The 22,364-nt window shown below is 46.6% G+C and overlaps 1 protein-coding gene and 1 pseudogene across 3 annotated transcripts in view; both read right to left on the bottom strand.

Annotated features, from left to right (window-relative positions):
- The window catches only part of LOC147626240 (uncharacterized), a 179,584-nt gene that overhangs the window by 20,662 nt on the left and 136,558 nt on the right, over positions 1-22,364 (bottom strand). For both annotated transcript variants that reach the window (XM_086816382.1, XM_086816381.1), the window contains 3 exons: positions 19,456-19,703; positions 19,039-19,167; positions 18,766-18,922 (listed from right to left, as the gene is read on the bottom strand). In XM_086816382.1, the coding sequence (XP_086672508.1) occupies positions 18,766-18,922; positions 19,039-19,167; positions 19,456-19,703 (534 nt within the window). The remainder of the gene's footprint in view (positions 1-18,765; positions 18,923-19,038; positions 19,168-19,455; positions 19,704-22,364) is intronic.
- On the bottom strand, positions 15,443-17,395 carry LOC147626241 (uncharacterized; annotated as a pseudogene). The gene is made up of 3 exons (XR_015268563.1): positions 16,793-17,395; positions 16,062-16,679; positions 15,443-15,942 (listed from the first exon to the last, which is right to left on the bottom strand). The product of XR_015268563.1 is annotated as an uncharacterized LOC147626241 (transcript).

Raw genomic sequence — 22,364 nt, 5'->3', positions numbered from 1 at the left:
TAGACCCATTGGGTCTTTAGGAGGGCGGAAGCGAGAGAGAGAGAGAGGGATGTGATGTGATAGCTAGAAGTACACTATAGATGAGTCACCCCTGTCACCCTCTCTCTCGCTTCCGCCGCCCTCCCTCCCGCCTGCTGTTCGCCCTGCTCGCCGCCCCCCCTCTCCCTCCCGCCGCCCCCCCTCTCTGTTCGCTTCCGCCGCCCTTCCTCCCGCCTGCTGTTCGCCTTGCTCTCCGCCCCCTCTCTGTTCGCTTCCGCCGCCCTCCCTCCCTCCCGCCTTCCAACCTGTCGCCTCCCTCTCTCTCTTCGAACCTGTCGCCTCCCTCCCAACTTTCTCTCTTCGAACTTGCTGCCCTCCCTCCCGCCTGCTGCCCTGTTCGCCGCTTTCTCTCTCGTAGTCGCCCTCTGTTCGCTAGTACTGCTGGCAATATGCTGGCCCGCCTCTCTCTCCGCTGCAGCTTCTGTTCGCTGCGTTGGCTGACACCGTTTCCGCACCCACCCTTGCTCAGGCCCCCAAGGCAGCAACATAACTCTCTCTCTCTCTCGCTTCTTCCATGGCTTCCCCCTTGTGCAACCCGACGAAGGCGACCTTTATGGTCACAAACAAGAGGATAACAAATGTGGAAAAGGAGACGAAGGAATGGAAGGCGGAGATGGAGGGATGGTGGAAGGAGAAAGCCAACTTTCTCCAAATGGTATTCAATGAGGGTAAGTGGTGGAAAGAGGAGGAGGAGGACCTCATAGCAAAAGTCAAAGACATTCACGGGGAAGTCAACACGCTCAAAGTTCAGCTCTTCAGAGGGAGCTTGCAGAGGCTAAGGCAAATGGTGGACTTGAAGAAGGTGAAATTCAGCCATCCATGATAGAAGAGCTCAAGGTTATCAAGAACAAGTACGGGCAATTAAGGAAGAAGAGAAGCAACACGAAGCAAAGACTTCCTCATGGGTGGAAGTCATCACCAAGACTCAAAGGAAGATGGATGAAGCGGAGAAGGGGATAGAGGTCGCCAAGAAGGGTAAAGGTAAGGAGATAACAACCCCTACACCTACAATCATTAACATGCCTTTGGAAGAGGAACAACAAAGACGTACACGTGCTTTGCATGTGAGGATTACCGGCCTTAAAGACGGGGATAAAGTTGAAGAGGAGGTGAAAGAGCTTATGGTGTTGATGGGGATTGACAGTCCGGCACACGCAAAAGCCTGGAGAGTGGGCAAAAAAAGCGGAGGCAATGGGGAAACATCAAAGGAAAGAGCTCTCATACTTCGCTTCCCCTCTATTGAGGCGAAGAAGGAGTTCTTGAAGAGGCGACCCACTTTAAAGAATACAGGCATTTTTCTTGGTGATGATCTTACTCTTTCACAGCTTGCACATATGAAGGAAGTCATGCCAGAGATTAGGGCGGCAAGAGAAAAGGGAAAGATAGCATTTTATAGAGAAGGGAGGGTGGTCATCGTGGAGTGACGCTCTACATGACGGTGCGAGACCTATGGGACCAAATTAAAGCTGGCAGCCTGGAACTGCAATGGATCCCTCAGACTTGATGTAGGTGCCTTTGAGGACAGCTTTAGAGATAGAGATATAGTCTTCTACTCGGAGACTCACCAGGCCCCTGGTCAGATGATGCCACAGGTGACAGGATACAGATGGGAGACAGCTTGCAGAGTAGGGACGAGATCGGTACACAGTAGTAGAGGATCAGGGGGGGTGGCAGTTCTTTTCAGGGAGGAGCTGCAACCGCTTCTACACATCGTTCGGAGAGATGATCAGGCCAGATATATGTGGGTGAGACTGAGGACCGACACAGGCAGATTCCTGTATATTGCCATATGCTATTTTGCTCCTAGTACATCGACATATGCAGCACCTAGAGGGCAGCCTCCTTTCTCTGTGCTAGATGATGACATATGGGATTTCTGTAGGGATGGAGACATCATCCTGTTAGGGGACTTTAATGCCCGGACGGGCAACCGCCAGCAGACAGCCTTTTATGATACCTCAGAGGAGATGCTGAGAGAGCTGGACACTCTGGATATGGGATTAGACAGACGCTCACAGGATGTGGAGTGCGCAGAGTATGGGAGATATTTGGTAGATATGGGGACTGCACATGGGTTGGCCATACTTAATGGCTTGCAGAGGTTTCCGTCAGCAGCTGGATTTACTTGCTTTCCACATAGACATGGTGCTAGCACAGTGGATTATGTTATGGCTATGCCGAGCTTTGTTTCATGCATTGAGGACTTCACAGTTGGATCTCGGCCCATTGGGGTAGTATGCATTGTTGACACTGACCATCTCTTTTCACTTTACAACAGCTCAGAGGACACGAGGGGCAGATCACACTCGATATACTTTTACTTCAGAGACTGATGTTGTCTACAGAGATGGGATTTATAGACGTCTATACACAGAGGAGCCAGGGAGACCTTTGGAGGAGCTGACCCATATACTGACAGAGACTTTACAGGATGCAGCGAGAGAGGCATATCCACATACTTAGCCTGGACAGAGACAGCGTTCTGGGTGTATGCCCCAGAACAGCTGGTATGATGAGGAGTGCAGAGAGACAAGAGCCCGACTGCAGCGGGAGGTTGCTTTGGGAGTCACTACTCACCGACAGTCACGTATTGCCTTCCGGCGCCTTGTGCGAAGGAAGAAGCAGGCCTTCCTTGCTTAGCTAGAGCAGGAATTATACCAGCTGTTCTTGAGCCAGGATTCGAGGGAGGCTTGGCATTTGTTTCATGAGTCCTCCCCTGCTTTGGCCATCACTTCTACATAGGTCTGGGGTAGTTATGCAGCATCTCTATATACAGTTCCTAGACAGACACCTTTTCTTGACCCGCCAGCACCATGCCCACAGACATGTACTTTCTTTACCGCAGAGATGGTAAGGAAGGCCATTGATAGGATGAAGACTGGGAGAGCATATGATCATGATGGATTGGTCACTGAGCACTTTATTCATGCGACAGACACGCTGGTAGAGCTTCTAGCAGTGATGTTCAATCGTGCTATGTGTGAAGGCTTACCCGAGACTTGGAGTATGTCCACCATCGTGCCTATCTTCAAGTCAGGGGACCCTATGGAGCCAGGGAATTATCGCACTATTATGATTGGTCACACACTAGCACGATTGTATGCATCCATTCTTGAGCAGCAGTTGAGTAGATGGGCAGAGAGAGAGGGCATTCGAGCAGAGGGACATGCAGGGTTCAGGAGAGGTTTCTCTACTCTTGACCACATCTTGACTCTGCGGGCCATTATTGAGGAGGGCAGGTCGCATGGGCGACGGATTTATTGTAGCTTTGTGGACTTCCGCAAAGCATTTGATACAGTGCCCAGAGCCAGATTGATGAGGCAATTACAGGAGATGGGGGTACCAACAGAGCTCGTATGGGGGATTATGGCTTTATATAGATCAGTTGCAGGACAGGTACGCACCCTAGAGGGGGTCTCTACTTTGGTTCACTCCACTATAGGAGTGAAGCAAGCCTGCCCGTTATCTCCTTCATTGTTTGGTATGTATGTGGATGAGGCTTCTGACTACATTGAGAGATTGGGGGACAGAGGAGCCCAGCTAGCAGGTACATGGATCCCACTATTGTTATATGCTGATGATATTGTGTTGATCTCTGACTCCCCTGAGGGTATGCAGCGTCATCTGGATGCTTTACATGAGTTTGCACATGATAGTGGATTGTCTGTCAACGTTGGCAAAACCAAGGTTATGGTGTTTACCACCACGCCACAGTGGGTTAGGCGATCAGCTCCCACATTTACATATGGGCAGGAGATTGTGGAGTATACAGATGCATATACATATCTTGGAGAAATATTCAGTGGGCCAGTGTTTTCGATGAGGGCAACAGAGACTAGATTGACTAGAGCACATGCAGCCCTGGGTGGTTTGGAGAGGATGTGTTCGCAGGTTCAGTTTCAGGAACCTCGAACGAAACTTTGGCTTTTCGACACTCTAGTGACATCAGCTATGCTTTATGGAGTGCAGATATGGGGACCTTTAGTGGGCCATCACAGCGCAGGCGGGTGGAGAGGTATGGAGAGGCCTTTGGTATCTATGATTGCTAGGATTATTAGAGCCAAGGCCGTGGTACCTCATGAGATTATTCGAGCAGAGCTGGCGGCTGCCCCTCTGGTGATTGAGGCTCTTACGAGATCAGTCTCCTACATACATGGCTTGTGGGATCTCCCCCGAGACAGATATGCACGCCTCGCCCTTGAGTCCTCCCGACAGTTAGCTTTACAGGGAGACACGGCTTGTTGGTATGGACAGATGACATCTTGGTTCCAGGCACATGGTTTTAGCATGGACAGATTGCCTCCCTTCCAGTATTCTCTGGAGGCACCCTCTCTCGCTCTCACATGGACAGAGATTACCAGACTCATCCGTCAGGATTTAGTTCAGCTGGACATTAGGAGGACATGGATACAGCCGACTGAGGAGCTGGGCACGAAGATGGCTTTCTATAGAGAGCATTTTCTTCACAGCAGATGGTTTTGTGATCAGACCCAGTTACATGGATGTACACTTGTCTTATGCAGTACGATGTGCTATTGGTCAGATTCGCACATCCTCACACCAGCTTGAGATTGAGATTGGCCGGTATAGAGTTATACCAGCTGAGGCCAGGATATGCCGAGTATGCCATGGGGAGCCAGAGACAAAGCTGCATTATATATGCCATTGTACTGCATACTATGAGATACGTGGTCGTTTCCACTGTTTATTCAGAGAGGGTTTTGGACCACTTTCCAAAGTCATGGGGTACCAGGACCAGAGGTGTTTGGGATTGTTCTTGCTTGAGCTGCAGAGATATAGAGATAGCCTGCTTAGGCGCACAGAGAGCTAGACTCAGAGGCACATTACAGACTTCTTTAGTCTGTTGGGTGTTGGACTCACACACTCACACACACAAACCTGCACATTAGGGTTAGGTGCAGGGTAGAGAAGCTCACACACAGAAATGAGAGAGAGAGAGAGAGAGAGAGAGAGAGCCAAAAGTGTGGTATCCACAAAATGCAAGTCAACCCTTGCATGTGTGCCACATCCATATAATATAGAAGTACAAAATATTATATGTTAAGTGTCCTTTCACACTTGATGTCCAAGGGGAAAAACCACATGGGAAAAAGTGCCCTTGGTTAAGCCCTGTTCACACATAGCACTACCATAAGTGAGCATATGCCTACAAATCCCCCGTGTAGTGGAAGTGTGAACCTGTACAAGGTAGCAGATCACTCTCTGTATGAGAGTAAGCCCAAAGCTTTGCGGAAAGCTTCAAACTTTTCTCGAGGTAAAGCCTTTGTGAATAGATCTGCAACATTATCCTGTGTAGGGCAATAAGATAAACTGATCTCCCGTGCATGTAGCCTCTCTCTGACATAGTGATAATGAATCTCTATGTGCTTGGTACGTGCATGAAATACTGGATTTCGTGCCACGGCCATGGCACTCTAGCTATCAGTGAGAATGGTGGTGGGTGTCTGCTGACACTCACGAAGATCAGCCAATAGTCTCCTCAACCATACACAATCTACTGTAGCTGTAAAGACTGCCCTGTACTCAGCCTCACAAGTAGATGTAGCAACAGTGGGTTGCTTTTTACTCAACCAAGATATGCATGAACTGCCAAGAAAAAAACAATTCCCATTGGTGGATTGCCTGGTATCATAATCACCAGCCCAATCTGAATCACTGTATGCATAAAGCTGCAAGCTGTCCCCCCCCGGGATAGAACAAACCAAGATCCAGGGTACCCTTAAGATAACGAAAGATATGTTTGACTGCTTGCCAATGCTTTGTGCCTGGGCTGTGCATGAATTTGCTCAACAAAGACACTCCAAAAGATATGTCTGGCCTCGTGTTACACAAGTAAATGAGGCATCCCACTGCCTGGCTGTAAATGCCGGCCTCAAAAGGCTCTCCAATATCATGCATAGTAAGCCGTACACCTGGTTTTACCGGAGTAGAAATGGGCTTACATTCATCCATGTGAAAACTTTTTAGCAAACTTTTTATGTACTTAGTTTGCTGCATAACAATGCCATCATCTGTATGCATAAACTGTATGCCGAGATAGTAGTGTAAAGGCCCCAAATCTGACATATCAAATTCAGCTTTCAAATCAGCTTTGAAATCTGAAATTTGTGCTTTGCTTGTACCTGTAATGAGCATGTCATCTACATACAAGATGACTATGAGAATATCGGCATCGGTTTTCTTCACATACAATGTGCTTTCAGCGGGACTATTCTCATAACCTTGGCTGGTTAGATGAGCATGTATCTTATCATACCAAGCTTTTGGAGCTTGCTTTAACCCATACAATGCTTTGTGCAACCTGCATACTTTATGTTCCTCACCAGGAACTACAAAACCAATGGGCTGATTTACATATACTTCCTCCTGTAAATCCCCATTTAAGAATGCAGTTTTGATGTCCAATTGATGCACTTTCCATCCTTTATGGGCAGCCAATGCAATCACAGATCTTATTGTGGTCATTCTCGAAGTAGGAGCAAAAGTCTCTTCATAATCTATTCCCTTTTTCTGGGAGTAGCCTTTTGCCACAAGTCTTGCTTTGTACCTGTCAATAGTACCATTAGACTTTCTTTTGACTTTGTACACCCACTTTGTTCCAATTACATGCTTGCCTTTAGGCAATTCCACAAGATCCCATGTATTGTTCTTCATTATAGAAGAAATTTTAGCTTGCATAGCTTGCAACCAATGCTCATTCTCATGTGCTTCTTCATAAGAAGAAGGCTCTTCTGAATCAAAGAGACCACCCATTGCGAATGCAGACTCCCCACGATGTACATTCAAAGCATGGCTGGAACTAGCCCGTGTTCTACCTGTGAGTGGAGCTGCAAGTTTGCTTTCTTGCAAAGTTTTCAGCAACCATCTTGGCACTGACTTGGCTGTGTCTATGGCTGTTTGCTCTTCCCTAACAAGATCTTCCACTTCTTCCATAGAAGGGGGCTGAATGGCTGGCTGGTCCACATGTTCTACATGTGGATTTTCTTGTGTAGGGGCTGGCTGATCTGAATCCCCCCTAATTGCAATGGGTAAAAGTCCATCAAACATGTCCTGTATGCCTGTATCATTGCTTTTATACAAGCTGTACATGGGCTGTTTTGAATTTTCAGCAAATACCACATCTCTACTGACAAAAATCCTTCGTGTAGTTGGATTATAAAGACGGTATCCTTTGCTCTCATTGCTGTAGCCCACAAAAATGCATTTAATTGCTTTGTCATCTAGCTTTGTTCGGAGTTGTTCTGGCACATGTGCATATGCCAAACACCCAAATGTACGCATATAATCCACTGTTGGTTTTCGGCTATACCAAGCCTCAAATGGTGTTATGGTTTTCAAAGCTTTTGTTGGACACCTGTTCAACACATGAGCTGCACACATTATAGCTTCCATCCAAAATTTGTGAGGCAACTTTTGTGCTTTCACCATGCATTTTGCCATCTCCATGAGAGATCTATTTTTCCTTTCAGCTACACCATTCTGCTGCGGTGTATAAGGCACAGTACATTGGTGTTTGATGCCCTTTTGAAGCATATAATCCTTGAATGCATTTGACATGTATTCTCCACCTCTATCTGAGCGGAGTGTTTGGACTTTACATGCACACATATTTTCAGCCATTGCTACAAAGTGTCGAAAGCATGTAAACACATCTGCTTTCGCTTTCAAAGGGTAAGCCCAAGCAAACCTGGAGTAGTCATCAATGAATGTGACGAAGTAAAGATGCCCCTCTATGGATGGTGTCCGCATTGGACCACATACATCACTATGTATGAGCTGTAATTTACTTTCAGCTCTAACAGCTCCATCTTTGGGGAATGGTTTCCGTTGCATCTTTCCCAAAATACACCCCTCACATACATGTCTTGGTGGAGACTCAAGAGGCGGCATATTATCAACCATATGATGCTTCTGCAAAAGCGTCAAACTCTGAAAATTTACATGCCCAAAACGAGCATGCCATAGCTCTGCATCATGCATAGCAGGAGTGTGGGCAGCCACTGTATTTGCATCATAAGTGCGCTTGTCATAGCTGTCCAGCTTATACAAGCCTTTGTATCGTGTTCCAGAAGTGACTATTTCATAACCCTTTGATGGGTCTTTTACCAAACACTTCCCATCTTCAAATTCAACCTTTAAACCTTGGTCGTTTATGGCTGAGACGGAGAGCAGATTTTTCTTTATCCCTGGAACATACAATACATTTTTCATACATATATTGGCACCATTGGCTGCAATAAGTATGACATTACCAATTCCCTTTACTGGATATGTGGTATGATCTGCACATGATACAGTGCGGCCATTTGAAGCATAAACCAAGTGCTGAAATACATCTTTGCATGAAGTGATGTGGCTCGAAGCACCACTATCAAAATACCATGATGCATGCTGTCTGTCAGATGCAATGCAAGACATATCAATGTCTGAAGCACTTGGTGTGTCACTAGTGCATGTGACCAAAAAAGTGTACTCTTCCTGGATTACATTAGCTGATTGCTGTGCTTTGTCATCAGAAGAGTCTGCTACTGCACTGCCTGCTTCTTTTCTTTTCTCTTTTGCAATCCGCTTCCTACATTCACTGATGTCGTGTCCAAGCTTATGGCAATAGTGATATTTGCCCTTCTTTTTGGGCTTGTTTGCATCCCCTTTGTCAGACTTTTCACCACTAGAAGAGGGCTGTCCATGACCAGCCTTGCTAGACTGTTGTCCCCCATGTCTAAAGCTCTTTGCTTTACCCTTATCCTTGGCTGTAAATGCCTTTTCTCCACCACGGTTGCTCGATAAGTTTGCTCTTGTTTGCTCTTCTTGCAAGAGTAAACCCACGAGCTCTGCAAAAGTGACGGGATCACCACCTCCTCTCATTGAGAGGTTGAGAGAGGTGTGAAAGCCCAAGTAGGAAGGCGGTAAAGAATGAAGAGTGTTGGTGACCATCTGTCTGTCAGGGATAACCTCATCAATGTTGAGCAATTGTTCCTGCAAATCTTTCACTTTGGTGAGATGATCTGCCATAGAGTCACCCTCATCCATAGAAAGAAGATCCAATTGCCTCTTCAAGTAGGCAACTCTTGCCTCGTTGCGTACCTGATACATTACTTCCAATGTGTCCCATGCAAGCTTCGATGTCTTGCATGAACGAATGTGCGGAATAATAGTCCTTTTCACTGAAAGGGCTATCAATGACATGGCCTGTGCATCTCTCGAGTCCCATCTCTTCTACTCTTGTGTGGGAGCAGGATCTACATCAGGAGCTCTTTGAGCACCTCCCCTTTGAGGCGTGGCTGGTTGTATGGTAAGTGGACGTGTGTCATCACCACACACGATGCCCCAAAGCCCTTTGGCTACCAGCAAATTACGAATCATGAAACTCCAGAGCGAGTAGTTAGATCCATCCAGCTTGTCCTCCTGGGTGAGCACACCAAATACATCTGTAGCATTCTGTGCCATGTCAACAAAATATATCTGCAAGCAAACCAAGCACCAATGTGCACTGCCAGGCAACCAAATGTCCTATGCAAATGTATGCCTGCAAACCAAAGCAAGTGTAAACCTGCACCAAATTGTCCAATTACACCCAATGTGTATATATACGCGACAAATCGCAGCTATAATGCCCAATTACATGCTCCAATCAGAAAATCCCCAAATTTTATGCACTCCAATCGCTTCAATGTGCATCTAATTGGCCAATTTTCACAAAAGCCCCAAATTTCTGCAAGTGAAAGAGGTTCAATTTGCTGATTTTGACCTCAATTTCAAAAACCCCTAAATTGCAGGCAAAGCAAAATGCCCAATTTTTTTCAATTTGTCCTGAAATTGGTAAATTCCCCAAATTGGACCTGCAATTTTCCTGTGAATTTGAGTTGCACAGAAGTGTCTGCTAAATCTGCATATGACCTGCACTGGAATGGCTGCAAATTTTGTATTTGGGTTTGATAAAAAATGTTTACTAGAAATACCTCATACTTGCAGAGTGTAGGCGGGGAAGCACACAGTTGAGTGGCCTGCTAGGCGGACGGAGGCGGTGGCTGTTGCAGAGAAGGCATGAGCAGGGCGAGCGGATGGCTGTGGGCAGCCAACGGGCCAGTCATAGGCGAGCAGCAGGCAGACGTGCAGGGAGCTCCGCCTGGAACGATGAGGAGGTGTCGGACCCAGCTGCAGGTGTCGGGCGAGCAGGTCAGAAAGGAAGCCGTTGTAGTCGCTGGCGGGAGCGAGCCGGAACGGAACGTCGAGCAGGTCGGGGCTGGGCGACGGCGGCCGGGTGTGGAGCAGGACAGACGTGAACGGGACGCAGGGGCAATGCCGCGTGCACGGAACACACCGTTGGAGTAGCGCCGGCGGAACGGGACAGTAGCGTCGGGCGACGGCGAGCAGCCGCAACAGAAGACCGATGGACGGAACACAAAGGCCGACGGAAGCAGGACGGACGGTACTGCTCGCCGGAACGGACCACGTCGACGGTGGGAGGCGCACCTGGCCGGAGGCGTTTTTGGGACGCCGGCTGCAGAGGAGGTGCCGCCCGGGAGGCTGGGCGGAGGTGGTGGGCTCCCCACTAGTGCCGCCCGTTTCCGGCGGCCGGATGGCGGAGCAACGACGGAATGGACGGACGAACGTCGACGAAAAGACACAGCGTCGATGGAAAAACGCAGGCGACGGACGGAACGCCTGTTTTCGACGGAATTTCGCAGGGTTTCTTCCAGCTGCAGTTTTCCAAGGCGCTGCAGCTCCCAGCTCTGATACCAAATGTTGGGTGTTGGACTCACACACTCACACACACAAACCTGCACATTAGGGTTAGGTGCAGGGTAGAGAAGCTCACACACAGAAATGAGAGAGAGAGAGAGAGAGAGAGAGAGAGAGAGAGAGAGAGAGAGAGAGAGAGAGAGCCAAAAGTGTGGTATCCACAAAATGCAAGTCAACCCTTGCATGTGTGCCACATCCATATATTATAGAAGTACAAAATATTATATGTTAAGTGTCCTTTCACACTTGATGTCCAAGGGGAAAAACCACATGGGAAAAAGTGCCCTTGGTTAAGCCCTGTTCACACATAGCACTACCATAAGTGAGCATATGCCTACATAGTCCAGCCATCACTGCGCCAGATGGACCACAGCAGCAGCAAGACATGAATACCGCCCACACCAGCGGTACACTGATTGATCGTGCGATTGAGCTTGGGTGGTCCAGACGCCCACGACTACGGAGGAGGGCATCCCAGCATAGACGGAGATTGCAGCGGCGGATTCGGATTATTCTTGCCAGACATGCGGGACACCCAGTCAGGGTGGTGACCACAAAGGATATTGAGGAGATCTGCCTGCGTCCGATACGGCACATATTATGAGATGGAGGCACCTCCATAGTGTACCCCCGTCCCACATGATATTGTATCCCCTCACTGTACTCCACTCACCTCCATAGCGTACCCCCCCCCCCCCCCCCCCTCACTATATTCACACCCTATAAGGGTTTCTGTTTACCTTCCAGTTCCAGTTTCATTTTCTAGGTGCCAGTAGTATCATCTTTATTTTTCATTTTCTGGTTTTTTATCCACACATTGTATCAGATCCACCATGATGTAACTTTTTGGTCTCATAGGTCATTATGGCCTTTTGAAGACGTTAATATAACATTTCATTTCATTTCATTTCTCTCTCTCTCTCTCTCTCTCTCTCTCTCTCTCTCTCTCTCTCTCTCTTTTTGGGTTTGCCTGCGGAGTGGACGATGCACACCATTGTGCCGATTCACAAAACAGGGGATATGCTCGATCCGAGCAACTATAGGACGGTTATGGTTGGCCACGTGCTGGCCAAACTCTATGGTGCAGTGCTGGAACAAGAGCTTAGCTTATATGCTGAGCGAGCAGGTGTACGCTCATCAGGGCAGGCAGGCTTCAGGAGAGCTTTCTCTACCACTGACCATGTATTCACTTTGAGATGTATGATTGATCAGGCCAGAGTGAGGAAGAGAAAGCTCTATTGCTGCTTTGTGGATTTCCGCAAGGCATTTGACACAGTACCACGAGAGAGGCTCTTTCAGCGCCTGCAGTCTCTTGGCATACCAGCAGATATGACATGGGGCATCCATGCATTATATGAGCAGGTTTTTGGGCGAGTCAGATGTCCAGGAGGTATGTCCGAGACTATTGCTAGCACCATTGGTGTGAAGCAAGGATGCCCACTTTCCCCCACGCTATTTGGGTTATACATTGATGAGGTGGCTGACTTCATTACACGGGGAGGCGGAGATGGAGTTGATTTAGCAGGTACCTCAGTACATATTATGCTCTATGCTGATGATATTGTATTAGTGTCTGAGTCCCCAGGTGGTCTACAGCAGCATCTACATGCACTCGATGATTTCTGCACACAGAGGGGTCTTACTGTGAACCTTGGGAAAACCAAGGTTATGGTCTTTCATACATCGAGACAGGGCAGGAGTCAGCTGACATTCACTCTCGCAGGATGCCAGGTGGAGGTGGTGACATCATACGTGTACCTAGGGGTTACCTTCTCTGCAGCAGCCACACGCTTTACCATGGGTTCAGCAGCCAAAGCTAGATTGACACGGGGATATGCAGCATTGGCTATGCTAGAGAGACAGTGCCACCAGGCGCATTTTCAGGAGCCCCGGACGAATGGGTGGCTATTTGACACATTAGTCACACCGGCATTGATGTATGGAGCAGCAGTATGGGCGCCAGGCCTTGCTACCCATTGGTGGACACAGATAGAGAGACCACAGGCCCTCATGATGGCACGCATGATACGCAGCAAACCGTCAGTACCTCATGACATTATCCGAGCAGAGTTTGCTGCGCCTCCTATGATGGTAGAGGCCATATTTCAGACTATATGCCTGCTAGACAGATTCAGAGAGATGCCACAGGACAGATTATCATACAGAGCTTTTCAGGCATCTAGACAGTTGGCTGAGGCAGGAGACAGAGGATCATGGTATGCACAGGTCACACATTGGTTCTCACAGCATGGCCTAGACATGGATCATCTACCACCATTCCAGTATGATAGGGATGCACCACATATCCGTCTCTCTCATAGTGAGAGGAACAGAGTATTGAGACAGGATCTATGGCAGCTCTATACATGAGAGACATGGATATCGCCTACACAGCCTCTTCCACCGAAGATGCTATACTACAGAGATCACTTCATGAGTATCACTGATGATGGATTTATAGAGAGGCCTAGATACATGGAGGGCTTTTTACCACACGGCTCCCGAGTGGCTATTGGTCAGCTCAGAGTTTCATCACACCGATTGGAGATTGAGACTGGCAGAGCAGCACGGATCCCCCGAGAGGAGAAGGTATGCAGATTGTGCAGAGAGGAGGTGGAGAGTGAGGAGCATTATGTATGCAGATGCAGAGCATATACAGCCATCAGAGAGAGATATCCCATTTTATTCAGAGAGCCACATTCCCTACGCCAGATCTTTGAGACAGCAGACCAGCGCATACTGGGGAGATACATTCTAGACATACAGCGCCACAGAGAGACATTATTACAGGCTCAGACAGCTCCAGAGGGGGGGGCGACAGACACAGATTACTACATTTTTTCAGAGATCCATACCCCTCCCAGCCCCTACACGGCAGGGAATTACTCTCCAGAGAGCAGAGACACTTAGAGCCCGCAGGAGACAGAGGACACCTGGCTTTCGGACACCACGCCTATACCAGAGAGAGATGACAGAGATCAGAGCTCAGTTTCACAGAGAGGGTGCGGAGCGACTGGCTTGCTTCAAAGCACACCCAGGCATGTTCTTCAGGGAGCTGTGGACACCCCCTTCACTGATGTATACCATTTTATACCCCCAGTATGGTACAGGATGGAGCTAGCTAGGTTGCATATCATGATTGTATACTCCATGCATATAGCTTTGCATTCTCCTAGTAATAGAGCTCCATTCCCTGCACACCCAGATTCAGCTTTTTTATTCAGTACTTTTTCATTTTGTTGGGATGACAGAGGATACCCCATACAGGTACTCCGATTTGTCTCATAGGCCGAGTTCGGTCTTTTGGAAGACGTTAATAAAATCTTCCTTTCTTTCTCTCTCTCTCTCTCTCTCTCTCTCTCTCTCTCTCTCTCTCATTACAATCTGAAGCAAATGTTATCTCTGCAAACTAACAAGTAAAAGTTCCTTCAAGCTTGTGCATGTAACAAGACCTTTTTGAGTGTTCACGTTTTAGTACTTCCAACAAAACCTTGGTCGTCTCCCTTTACAGCCCCTGGCTCAACTCTCCAGATTTCTTAATACCATAGTTGTCAGGTACGAAAAGTTCAATTCGGTACGGTACATTCAAATACGGTCTCGGAACACACCGCTAAATTTTGAAAATAAAAATACGGTGGAGGTACATTCCATTAAAAAATACTTAAAAATATAAATATAGATGCAAAACTTAGAGAAGTTACGAGTTACAACTTACAACTTACAACTTACCCAAAACATAAAAATTTAGAATGTTGCAACTTGCAAGTTGCATGGAAAATGAAAGTAGACAAATGTACATGTGACATGTCAAAGAGTCATGAATATATATAAAACCGCAAAAGTCGGCATGCCGCATGGGCAAGTACAAAAATGTGAGTACAAAAATGCAAAAAGCCCATAGAGGACTATAGAGGCTAAAAGCCTAGTTGCCTATGTCACCATCTATGTCAGGACTCAGGACTCAAAGCTATCGCTAGGCTCTTCAATATCCTCACTAAAGGAGGACACCTCAGAGCTCCCACCAAAATCCCCATCGCTAAGAACGTTGCCCTCATCATCATATTTGGGCTCCCTAATATCACCATGAACTGCCGAAGAAGACTCCGCAATGGAAGCATCCTCAACTCTAATCGCTGCGGAGGTAGAGCTCCGACTTGTGGAGCCACGTCTTACATAGGTAGCAACTGGGCGATCAGAGCCTCGAGAGCCAAAGGTAAGATTCGTAAGAATAGGCCGAACTTGTACTCCACCACTAGCTCGGCGGCCACGACGAGTGCGAGAGACTCGTCTATCAATCTCCTCTAGCTCTTTGTAGAGCTCTGCATATATGGCCTCCTCCTCTACATTACGCTCCTTGTGGACACTTTTAAGAGTGTCCACTGTCAACTTGAATTCGTCGACGTTTACCTACAAGCTTTATAATTGATTAGGGGCTAAATAATAAAACATTGAAAGTTATGTAAGTCTAACATGTTACATAATAATATACCTGTCTAGCTTGAGCTTGACTCATATTGTGCATTGCACGCACCATGCGCAAGTTATTGCGGCAATAGACCAGCCGCTCTAACTCTCTCGTGCTCAATCGATTGCGTAACTTCGTGTGTATAAGTGAGTAGGAACTCCAGTTCCTCTCACATGCACCCGAAGTTCCTCTCACATGCACCCGAAGAGCAATCCTAATCCACAATAAAAATAAACAATGTTCAGGATTCTAGTATCTACACATAATTTGGTAACTTGGTGCCAAGTGGTTAGTAGTTACCTGCGCTAGAATCCTCAAAGCCACTCTTTGTAGGTGAGGTTGTTGGTAAGCAAATGACTCCCACCAAAAGAGAGGCTTCACCATAGAATCCCTCCTCCAACATACCGCATTGGCGAATGCGGGGCCCCTCTGATCATTATAGTTGATGAACTCCTGTAAGAACTGAAATTGCCCATTCTCATCATCGGGTAATGCTTTCGGTAAGAAAGCATCCCTAGCTGAAAGCAACTCTTGATCAGTGAAAAGTGGGAGTGATTGTAGGCAGGATATGCAACAAAGCAGTAAGGCCATGGATAGGCCTCTTCATCCACTTCCATCTCTTCTCCACGAGTGCCAGGATAGCATCGCGTCGAGGAGTAGCCTCAAGGAGATTACTGTGAATTTTAAAATAAAGGGGAGAATATCTTATAAGTTATATGAGAAAAAGGAAATAACAAGTATTTAGATTCAGCATTCTATTTTAGTTTATTACTTATTCTTGAATCTTATTTACCTTGTTAGCATATACTCTGGATCAAGCTCATCGAGGACTGTGGTGCAGGTAATCTCGGCAATGGCCTCTCTCATAAAGTGAGTGAGGAGCCCCATAGTAGCCCCCTCCATGTCTGTCATTCGTAAAACCCTATACAAGGGACTAACAGCAATGACTAAGGCGCGGACCTGGCGCCAGAACTCCTCTCTCAAGCATACCATTGAATGGCCCTTGCTTCATCAACACGCGAAGGTATCTCACCTTGTATCCATTCCTGCGACTCCGGTGAGACCACTGTTACTTGGAGCTTAGGCATGACATCATAAAGGCGCTCTAGAAGAAGCCACATGTAGGCGAAGCGCATCGAGGATGGCTTCTTCATCTCCAAGTCGTTGTGATGGCGGAAGATAGCAAGGGCCTTGACTTTTTGACTGAAAAAAGTGACAATTTGAGTGGCTTGTGTCACCACACTCTTCACCCACACTCTAACTTGCCTATGTCCTCCATAAGCAAGTCAAGGTAGTGAGAGGCACAAGGAGTCCATACTATGGACTTAAACTCCTCCTCAAGCAAGCGGCCCATCTTGCGGCAATTGGACGCGTTCTCCGTAACCACTTGAACCACATTTTCGGGGCCAACCTACAAGGATGATGGATGCATGAAAAAGGAAAATAAATAAGACTTGAAAATTGAGTAAAAGGCAAAGGCTAAACTTTCAAGCTTCAAACTGAAAAATTAAAATTGTATCTCACCTCGATTATGGCTTGTCGATTGTGACAATAGATGACCTCGCCCGAGGTTTTCTTCCCCGCCTTTCCGGCATCCATGGCCTGCAAGAAATACGTGCCAAGAGGGCAAGATACTAGAATGTTGAGGATGCCCCTCTTCTTTCTATCGGTCCATCCGTCGGAGAGGATGTAACACCCATACTTCACCCATTTCGCTCGGACAGGCTGAAGGGTCTTGTTGATTCTCCTTTTCTTCATCAAGTGTCTTCGTGTGCATGTCGTTGTAGGTGATACCATGCCAAGGGCCATGGCATGGTCCTACTTCGGCAATGGCCCTCGCCATTGCCATTGAGGAGTTTTGAGGATACGAAATGCGAGATCACACTCAATGACCGTGCGTGCAATCTTTACATTTGCATCTTGTTTCTTTGCTCGGACTCAAGAGAGAGAGGCAACATTTGCTCCAATGGAGCCTCCAAGAGTGGCTTGCCTCTTGTGTGAAACCTCAAACTCACTTGGTCTCTTGATGAGGGGTTGGAGTTGGTGAAGGGAAAGAAGGATGCGGAGAATGATGAAGAGGATGTATCCCTTGCCGGCGGGATGACTTTGTCTTGAGCGGCAGCAACGGCGGGGGGGGGGGGGGGGGGGGGGGGGAGGGGACTCTTCCACTATCACTTGCTTTGCCAAGCAAGGAGTACTTCACAATGTCATCGGAAATGTCTTGAGGGATCATCTTGCAAGGTGCGATTTGCCCCCCCATCTTGGAGAGATGTGCAAGAAGCCTAGTGGCACTACTAGTGTAGGCCTTGCCACAATCCTTGCAAGTCCACTTTCATGCCCCCGACTTCCCCTCATTCTTCTCATGGGTAATGGCATGCAAAGTAAATGCTTCATGCTTTTCTCTCATGGTGAAAGAGGAGAGAAGGGTCCCGGGAGAAGGAAAGGGAGAGGTAGGGAGAGGCTTGAGGAAGAGGGAGAGGGAGGGAGAGGCTTGAGGAAGACTCAAGACTCAAGAGGGCGAGCCTAGAGGCTTGAGAGTTGAGGAAGAGGGAGAGGCTTGAGCCTTGAGGGGGAGGCTTGAGCCTTGGCCCTTGAGGAAGAGGGAGAGAGCCTAGAGGGGACTCAAGGGAGAGGATAGACTTAAGCAATGAGCACTTGTGAGGGGAGGGTTGAGCAATGAGAGCTTGTGAGGATGGGGTTGGGGGAGGGCCTATTATATAGCTAATAGGGAGAGACTAGAGGCTCAAGGCTCAATAGTCAAGCCTCAAGCAAAGGCAAGTTGGCAACCAAAGGGCCAACTTGCCAAGCCTCAAGGCAAGCAAGCAAGAGCCCCAGAAAACGCCCATCAAACGGCTCTCAAAACAGTCATAAACGGCCAAAAACGGTCAATTCAGATCCGGATCGCACTGTACCGTACTGCATCGAACCGTACTGTATCAAATCGAATTGAGGCAGCGGTGCGCGAACCGGGTGCAACCATGCTCAATACTTGAATCACCCTCAAGCATCGTACATTATAGGACATGATGTCGTTTCCCACAAGTAAAGTTAAAAACATAAAAACCACAATAGTCCCAAATTTTCCTCTAATCAAGAGTTGTTGTTATGTTGGTGGTGGCATTGTGCGTGCGTGCGTGCATGCATGTGTGTACGTATATGTATGTTTCTATTATTCATTTGTATATACTACACACACACACACACACACACATCTATACACACTATATACATACATACATATATGTAGTCATTTCCCACATGCGTGTGTATATGCGTGTAAATGTATATGTGCATGTGTATATATGCTGGGTGTCCACTGCTGGGTAGCAGGGTACAATTTGGTAGAGGTCCACCAGTGGCAAATTATTATAGAAGTAATAGTTTCCTTTTCCAAGCCTCAAATCTATAAATACATATTTTATATTTTAAAAAAAATAGATTGCATGTAGGTTATCAAGAGTATTTAAAAAGAATGAAAAGAAGTCCTTAGTACTCACACGAATTTCTTGGAGTATTAGCTTCCTTTTCCAAACCTTCAATACGAATAACAGCAGCATTGCATCTACCCAGTGTTGCATCTTCATCAGATGCAACATCATGCACAGACCGATAAGCCGACGTCAACTTTTCCTGAATACCTCCTATTGGCACCTTCTGTATGCTCCAAAAAACAATGCACCAAAAGGTAGGCTGAGACTTACAATCCAACCCATATTCACATTTAAGAGTAAAATAAGGGAAGTAAGCATAGATCCATGCAATCTTTGTACAATTCTAATCGTATGACTTGGCTTGACACGATGCTCAGGTAAGTCAGCTGGTGGATCATTCCCAAGTAGTTCTTCTCTTAAGGTTCTTGCTCTTGATCCAAAAACTTTCCTTTCATCCCATATGTCTACCTGCCACATCAACATGACATTCAATCTTCTAAAATCAAGAGAACTCTCATTGTATGGCAGAAAAACTCCTCCCATCTTAAGGCCTTTACAGACATTCCCACCCATCAAATTGTTGTTGGTTGTACAGGGAACATCCCTGCCAAAGATGAACTGGCTGGTGAGATCTCCCCTTCTCACATGCCAGGGTTATGTCTGTAAAGCCCCTTACACACAATAACAACAATCCATGTAGACTAAATCTTCATTTGCATAACATTCTCTCAATTTCATGAATGCTTCATCACTTACCAACCGAAACACTACATTGTGCACACGGTCATCACCCTTTTCCATCACATCCTTCAGTGCTCCAGGAAGAATCCTCCAGAACTCAGTAACAAACTCTCCACCCCTGCGCCTGCTGTTCTGTAGAATGTCATTAGCAAGGTATAGTAGGGGTACTTGTTGCTCCCTCAATAGCTCCCGAAACTGTTTGTCCCAAGTCTCCACCACCAGCCGCGCTTTCTTGCGGTGAAAGATGCACCAATGAGACAGAGCTGAGGAGTGATAAGGAAGTACATAAGAAACATCAACATCATCGCACATGGCAAAGATTATTGCCTCTTTGCTAGCACACAAGAATGCGTGCATGTTTCCATGTGAAGATTAAGTGCACCTTATGGCCTTTACACATACATCCCCCTGTTCCCACTGTTAGAGAAACTGACCGGTGGGACTGCAGCTCATAGACGAGCAATCCAGCCCATCCACAAAATGCAGGCTGTATGTGTATCATCCATATACTTCAGAATTTGCAATAAGCAGCCTCAACTTCAACACTAAGCTCCACTAATGCTTTTTTGGTATTTTTGGGTAAATATACCCTATTTTCAGCCCTAAGCTTTTTAAGATACTGTAAATTGAATATTTACAACCTACAAAACTTTTTTAAGATACGGTAAATTACAACCTTAAAAACTTGCTACCCATTTATTAGTGCACTGATGATCAAATCTCATTAGCCACTCCTGTTTTTGGGATTGTCATGTGCCCACATAACCCGCAGACATCCACATGCAATAAAATCGATGTAATATTCTTGTCCAAAAACAAGTCATGCCCACTTTTCATCCAAGACAACATGCAGAACCCGACTTAAACTACCTAAACTGACTATCATATTAATCTCCCACCTTTGTAGTAAAAGGTTTCCACAAGGTCACTTAGGAATGTTGAACTCCAACTTAGGAGTCCTCTTGTCCCAAATCAGGAACAAGCCTCTCCTGCTCGAACTTAGAAACAGGCCTCAACCCAACTTATGGTGAAAATTGGAAGCTAAGTCACAGCCTGATGGCACTTAACCACACTAAGGGCACAGCAACCGTATGGTCTGTGGGTAAGGATACCATAGAGGAGCGGCTACTAGTGGTCAAGTTCAAAGATAATGCAGTCCATTTAGTAAAGCTCAAAGGAAGGGAATGTCTTAAACAAGTGCAAGCAGCTAAAGATCAAAACAAATGGGCGGAGTTTTGCTCATTGCAAAGAAAAGGAAAAACGAACCAGCAAGCCAAATAGGGGTTTGCAGCCTACCAAAATCACAGAAACTCTCTCCATGTCACTATGGAATTGCAATGGTAATGGTACACTTTGGTCTGCACTGGGAAAATTCATTAAAACCCCTAAAAATTATGTCATTGTCTTTTTACACAGAGATTCATCAAAGCCCAGAAAGAGGATAACCTCACGAACATGGTTACACTTAGCAATCAGCCTACAGAGATGTTTATCAGGAGGGGTTGAAGGATCTGGAGGTGTGGCTATGTTCCATAAATCACCTCTAGGAGAGAATTTATGACTGATGACATTGTTTTTTTACATACAGACTAATGCCCAGAAAGAGGATTACCTCACAAACATGGTTACACTTTGGCAATCAGCCTATAGAGACATGTTTATCAGGAGGGTTAAAAGGATCTGGAGGTGTGGCTATGTTCCATAAATCACCTCTAGGAGAGATGTTGTCAATGATACGAATATGGGCCCAATTACACAGCCAGCCCAAGTTGTGCGTAGAGCACTTGTCCACGGGGAAATCAGAAGACTGAAAAGATTTATCCAGAACGGAACAGGGATCCCTTCTTGCTTAAGAGTGACTGGCATCATATTGAGGGTATTTGAGCATGGCCGAGAGGTGGAGTCACGTGTGCAGTATGCTGGGTGAGTAGCATTGGGGACCACCAGACATTGGATAAGTTAAAGCCTGTATGTTTATAACTGAATTAATTGGCCACAAGTGTGATACTTAACAAATTTTTTACCGAATGCTTCCTATTTTTGACATTAAAATGCTATTATGTGATACCATGTACTGAAGGGCATACACAAGATAACCCCAACACAAAGATTTCCTTGGAAGTAGCGGGTCACTATCCAACCTTGACAGCATGGAGGATTGGGCATCATTGATCCAGCTATTCAGAGCAGAGCCCTTCTGGGCAAGCTCGTTGTTTGAGGCCTTCAGCCAAGTGGTGAGCCCTAGAAGGCTTCTTCTGCGCTCGGATTTCGGCCTGCACCCCGTCTCTTGGTGGACATTGGACCCCTAGTGTAAGGTGGATCTCTTCACAGGCCAATCTGGAGAGTCATTTCAGAAATAATGCAGCCCTTTCAGCCAGTCCCAATGCTTGAGGAAACGTTGAGAATTCAAGATTGGTGTTTTGATAGGCACCTTCCAGGATATACTCCTGTATCATTTGGTAACTTATCTGCAGCCAAGGCTTATAGGTTACTCTTACCACCTCCATGGATTGAGGATCATGCAAATCACCTCTGGCATATGTCAAAATCTCTTCCTTGGTGGAAAGTTGCATTGAAAATAATTTGGAAGAGTGGATTACCCCTCAAACAATGATTGTTTCTGTGGAGATGTTTGGTTGGGGTATTCCTGGTGGGATCTCTTTTATTACGGAGGGGTATTGCACCTGCTTCTTGTAGGCATTTCTCTCATCCTACAGAGATAGTGCCTCACATTCTGTGGTATTGTTCGCACTCTCGGGATTTTCTACATGATTTGTCGGGACATCTTCGGGCACGTTTTCCAGGGCGGTGTTTTGATCGAATGTTATGGCTTTTTGGTTGCCTTTCTCCTCCCTACCAAACTATACAGACTTCCTTGACTAGACTAGATTCTGGACATTGTGGACTATCTATCATGCTCGGAA

The sequence above is a fragment of the Cibotium barometz genome, chromosome 22 (genome assembly GCF_041138505.1).
Source record: "Cibotium barometz isolate CiBa-2024 chromosome 22, ASM4113850v1, whole genome shotgun sequence".
Taxonomy (NCBI): domain Eukaryota; kingdom Viridiplantae; phylum Streptophyta; class Polypodiopsida; order Cyatheales; family Cibotiaceae; genus Cibotium; species Cibotium barometz.
Note: the sequence above shows the minus strand (reverse complement) of the source record. Positions and strands in the feature narration are given on the sequence as shown.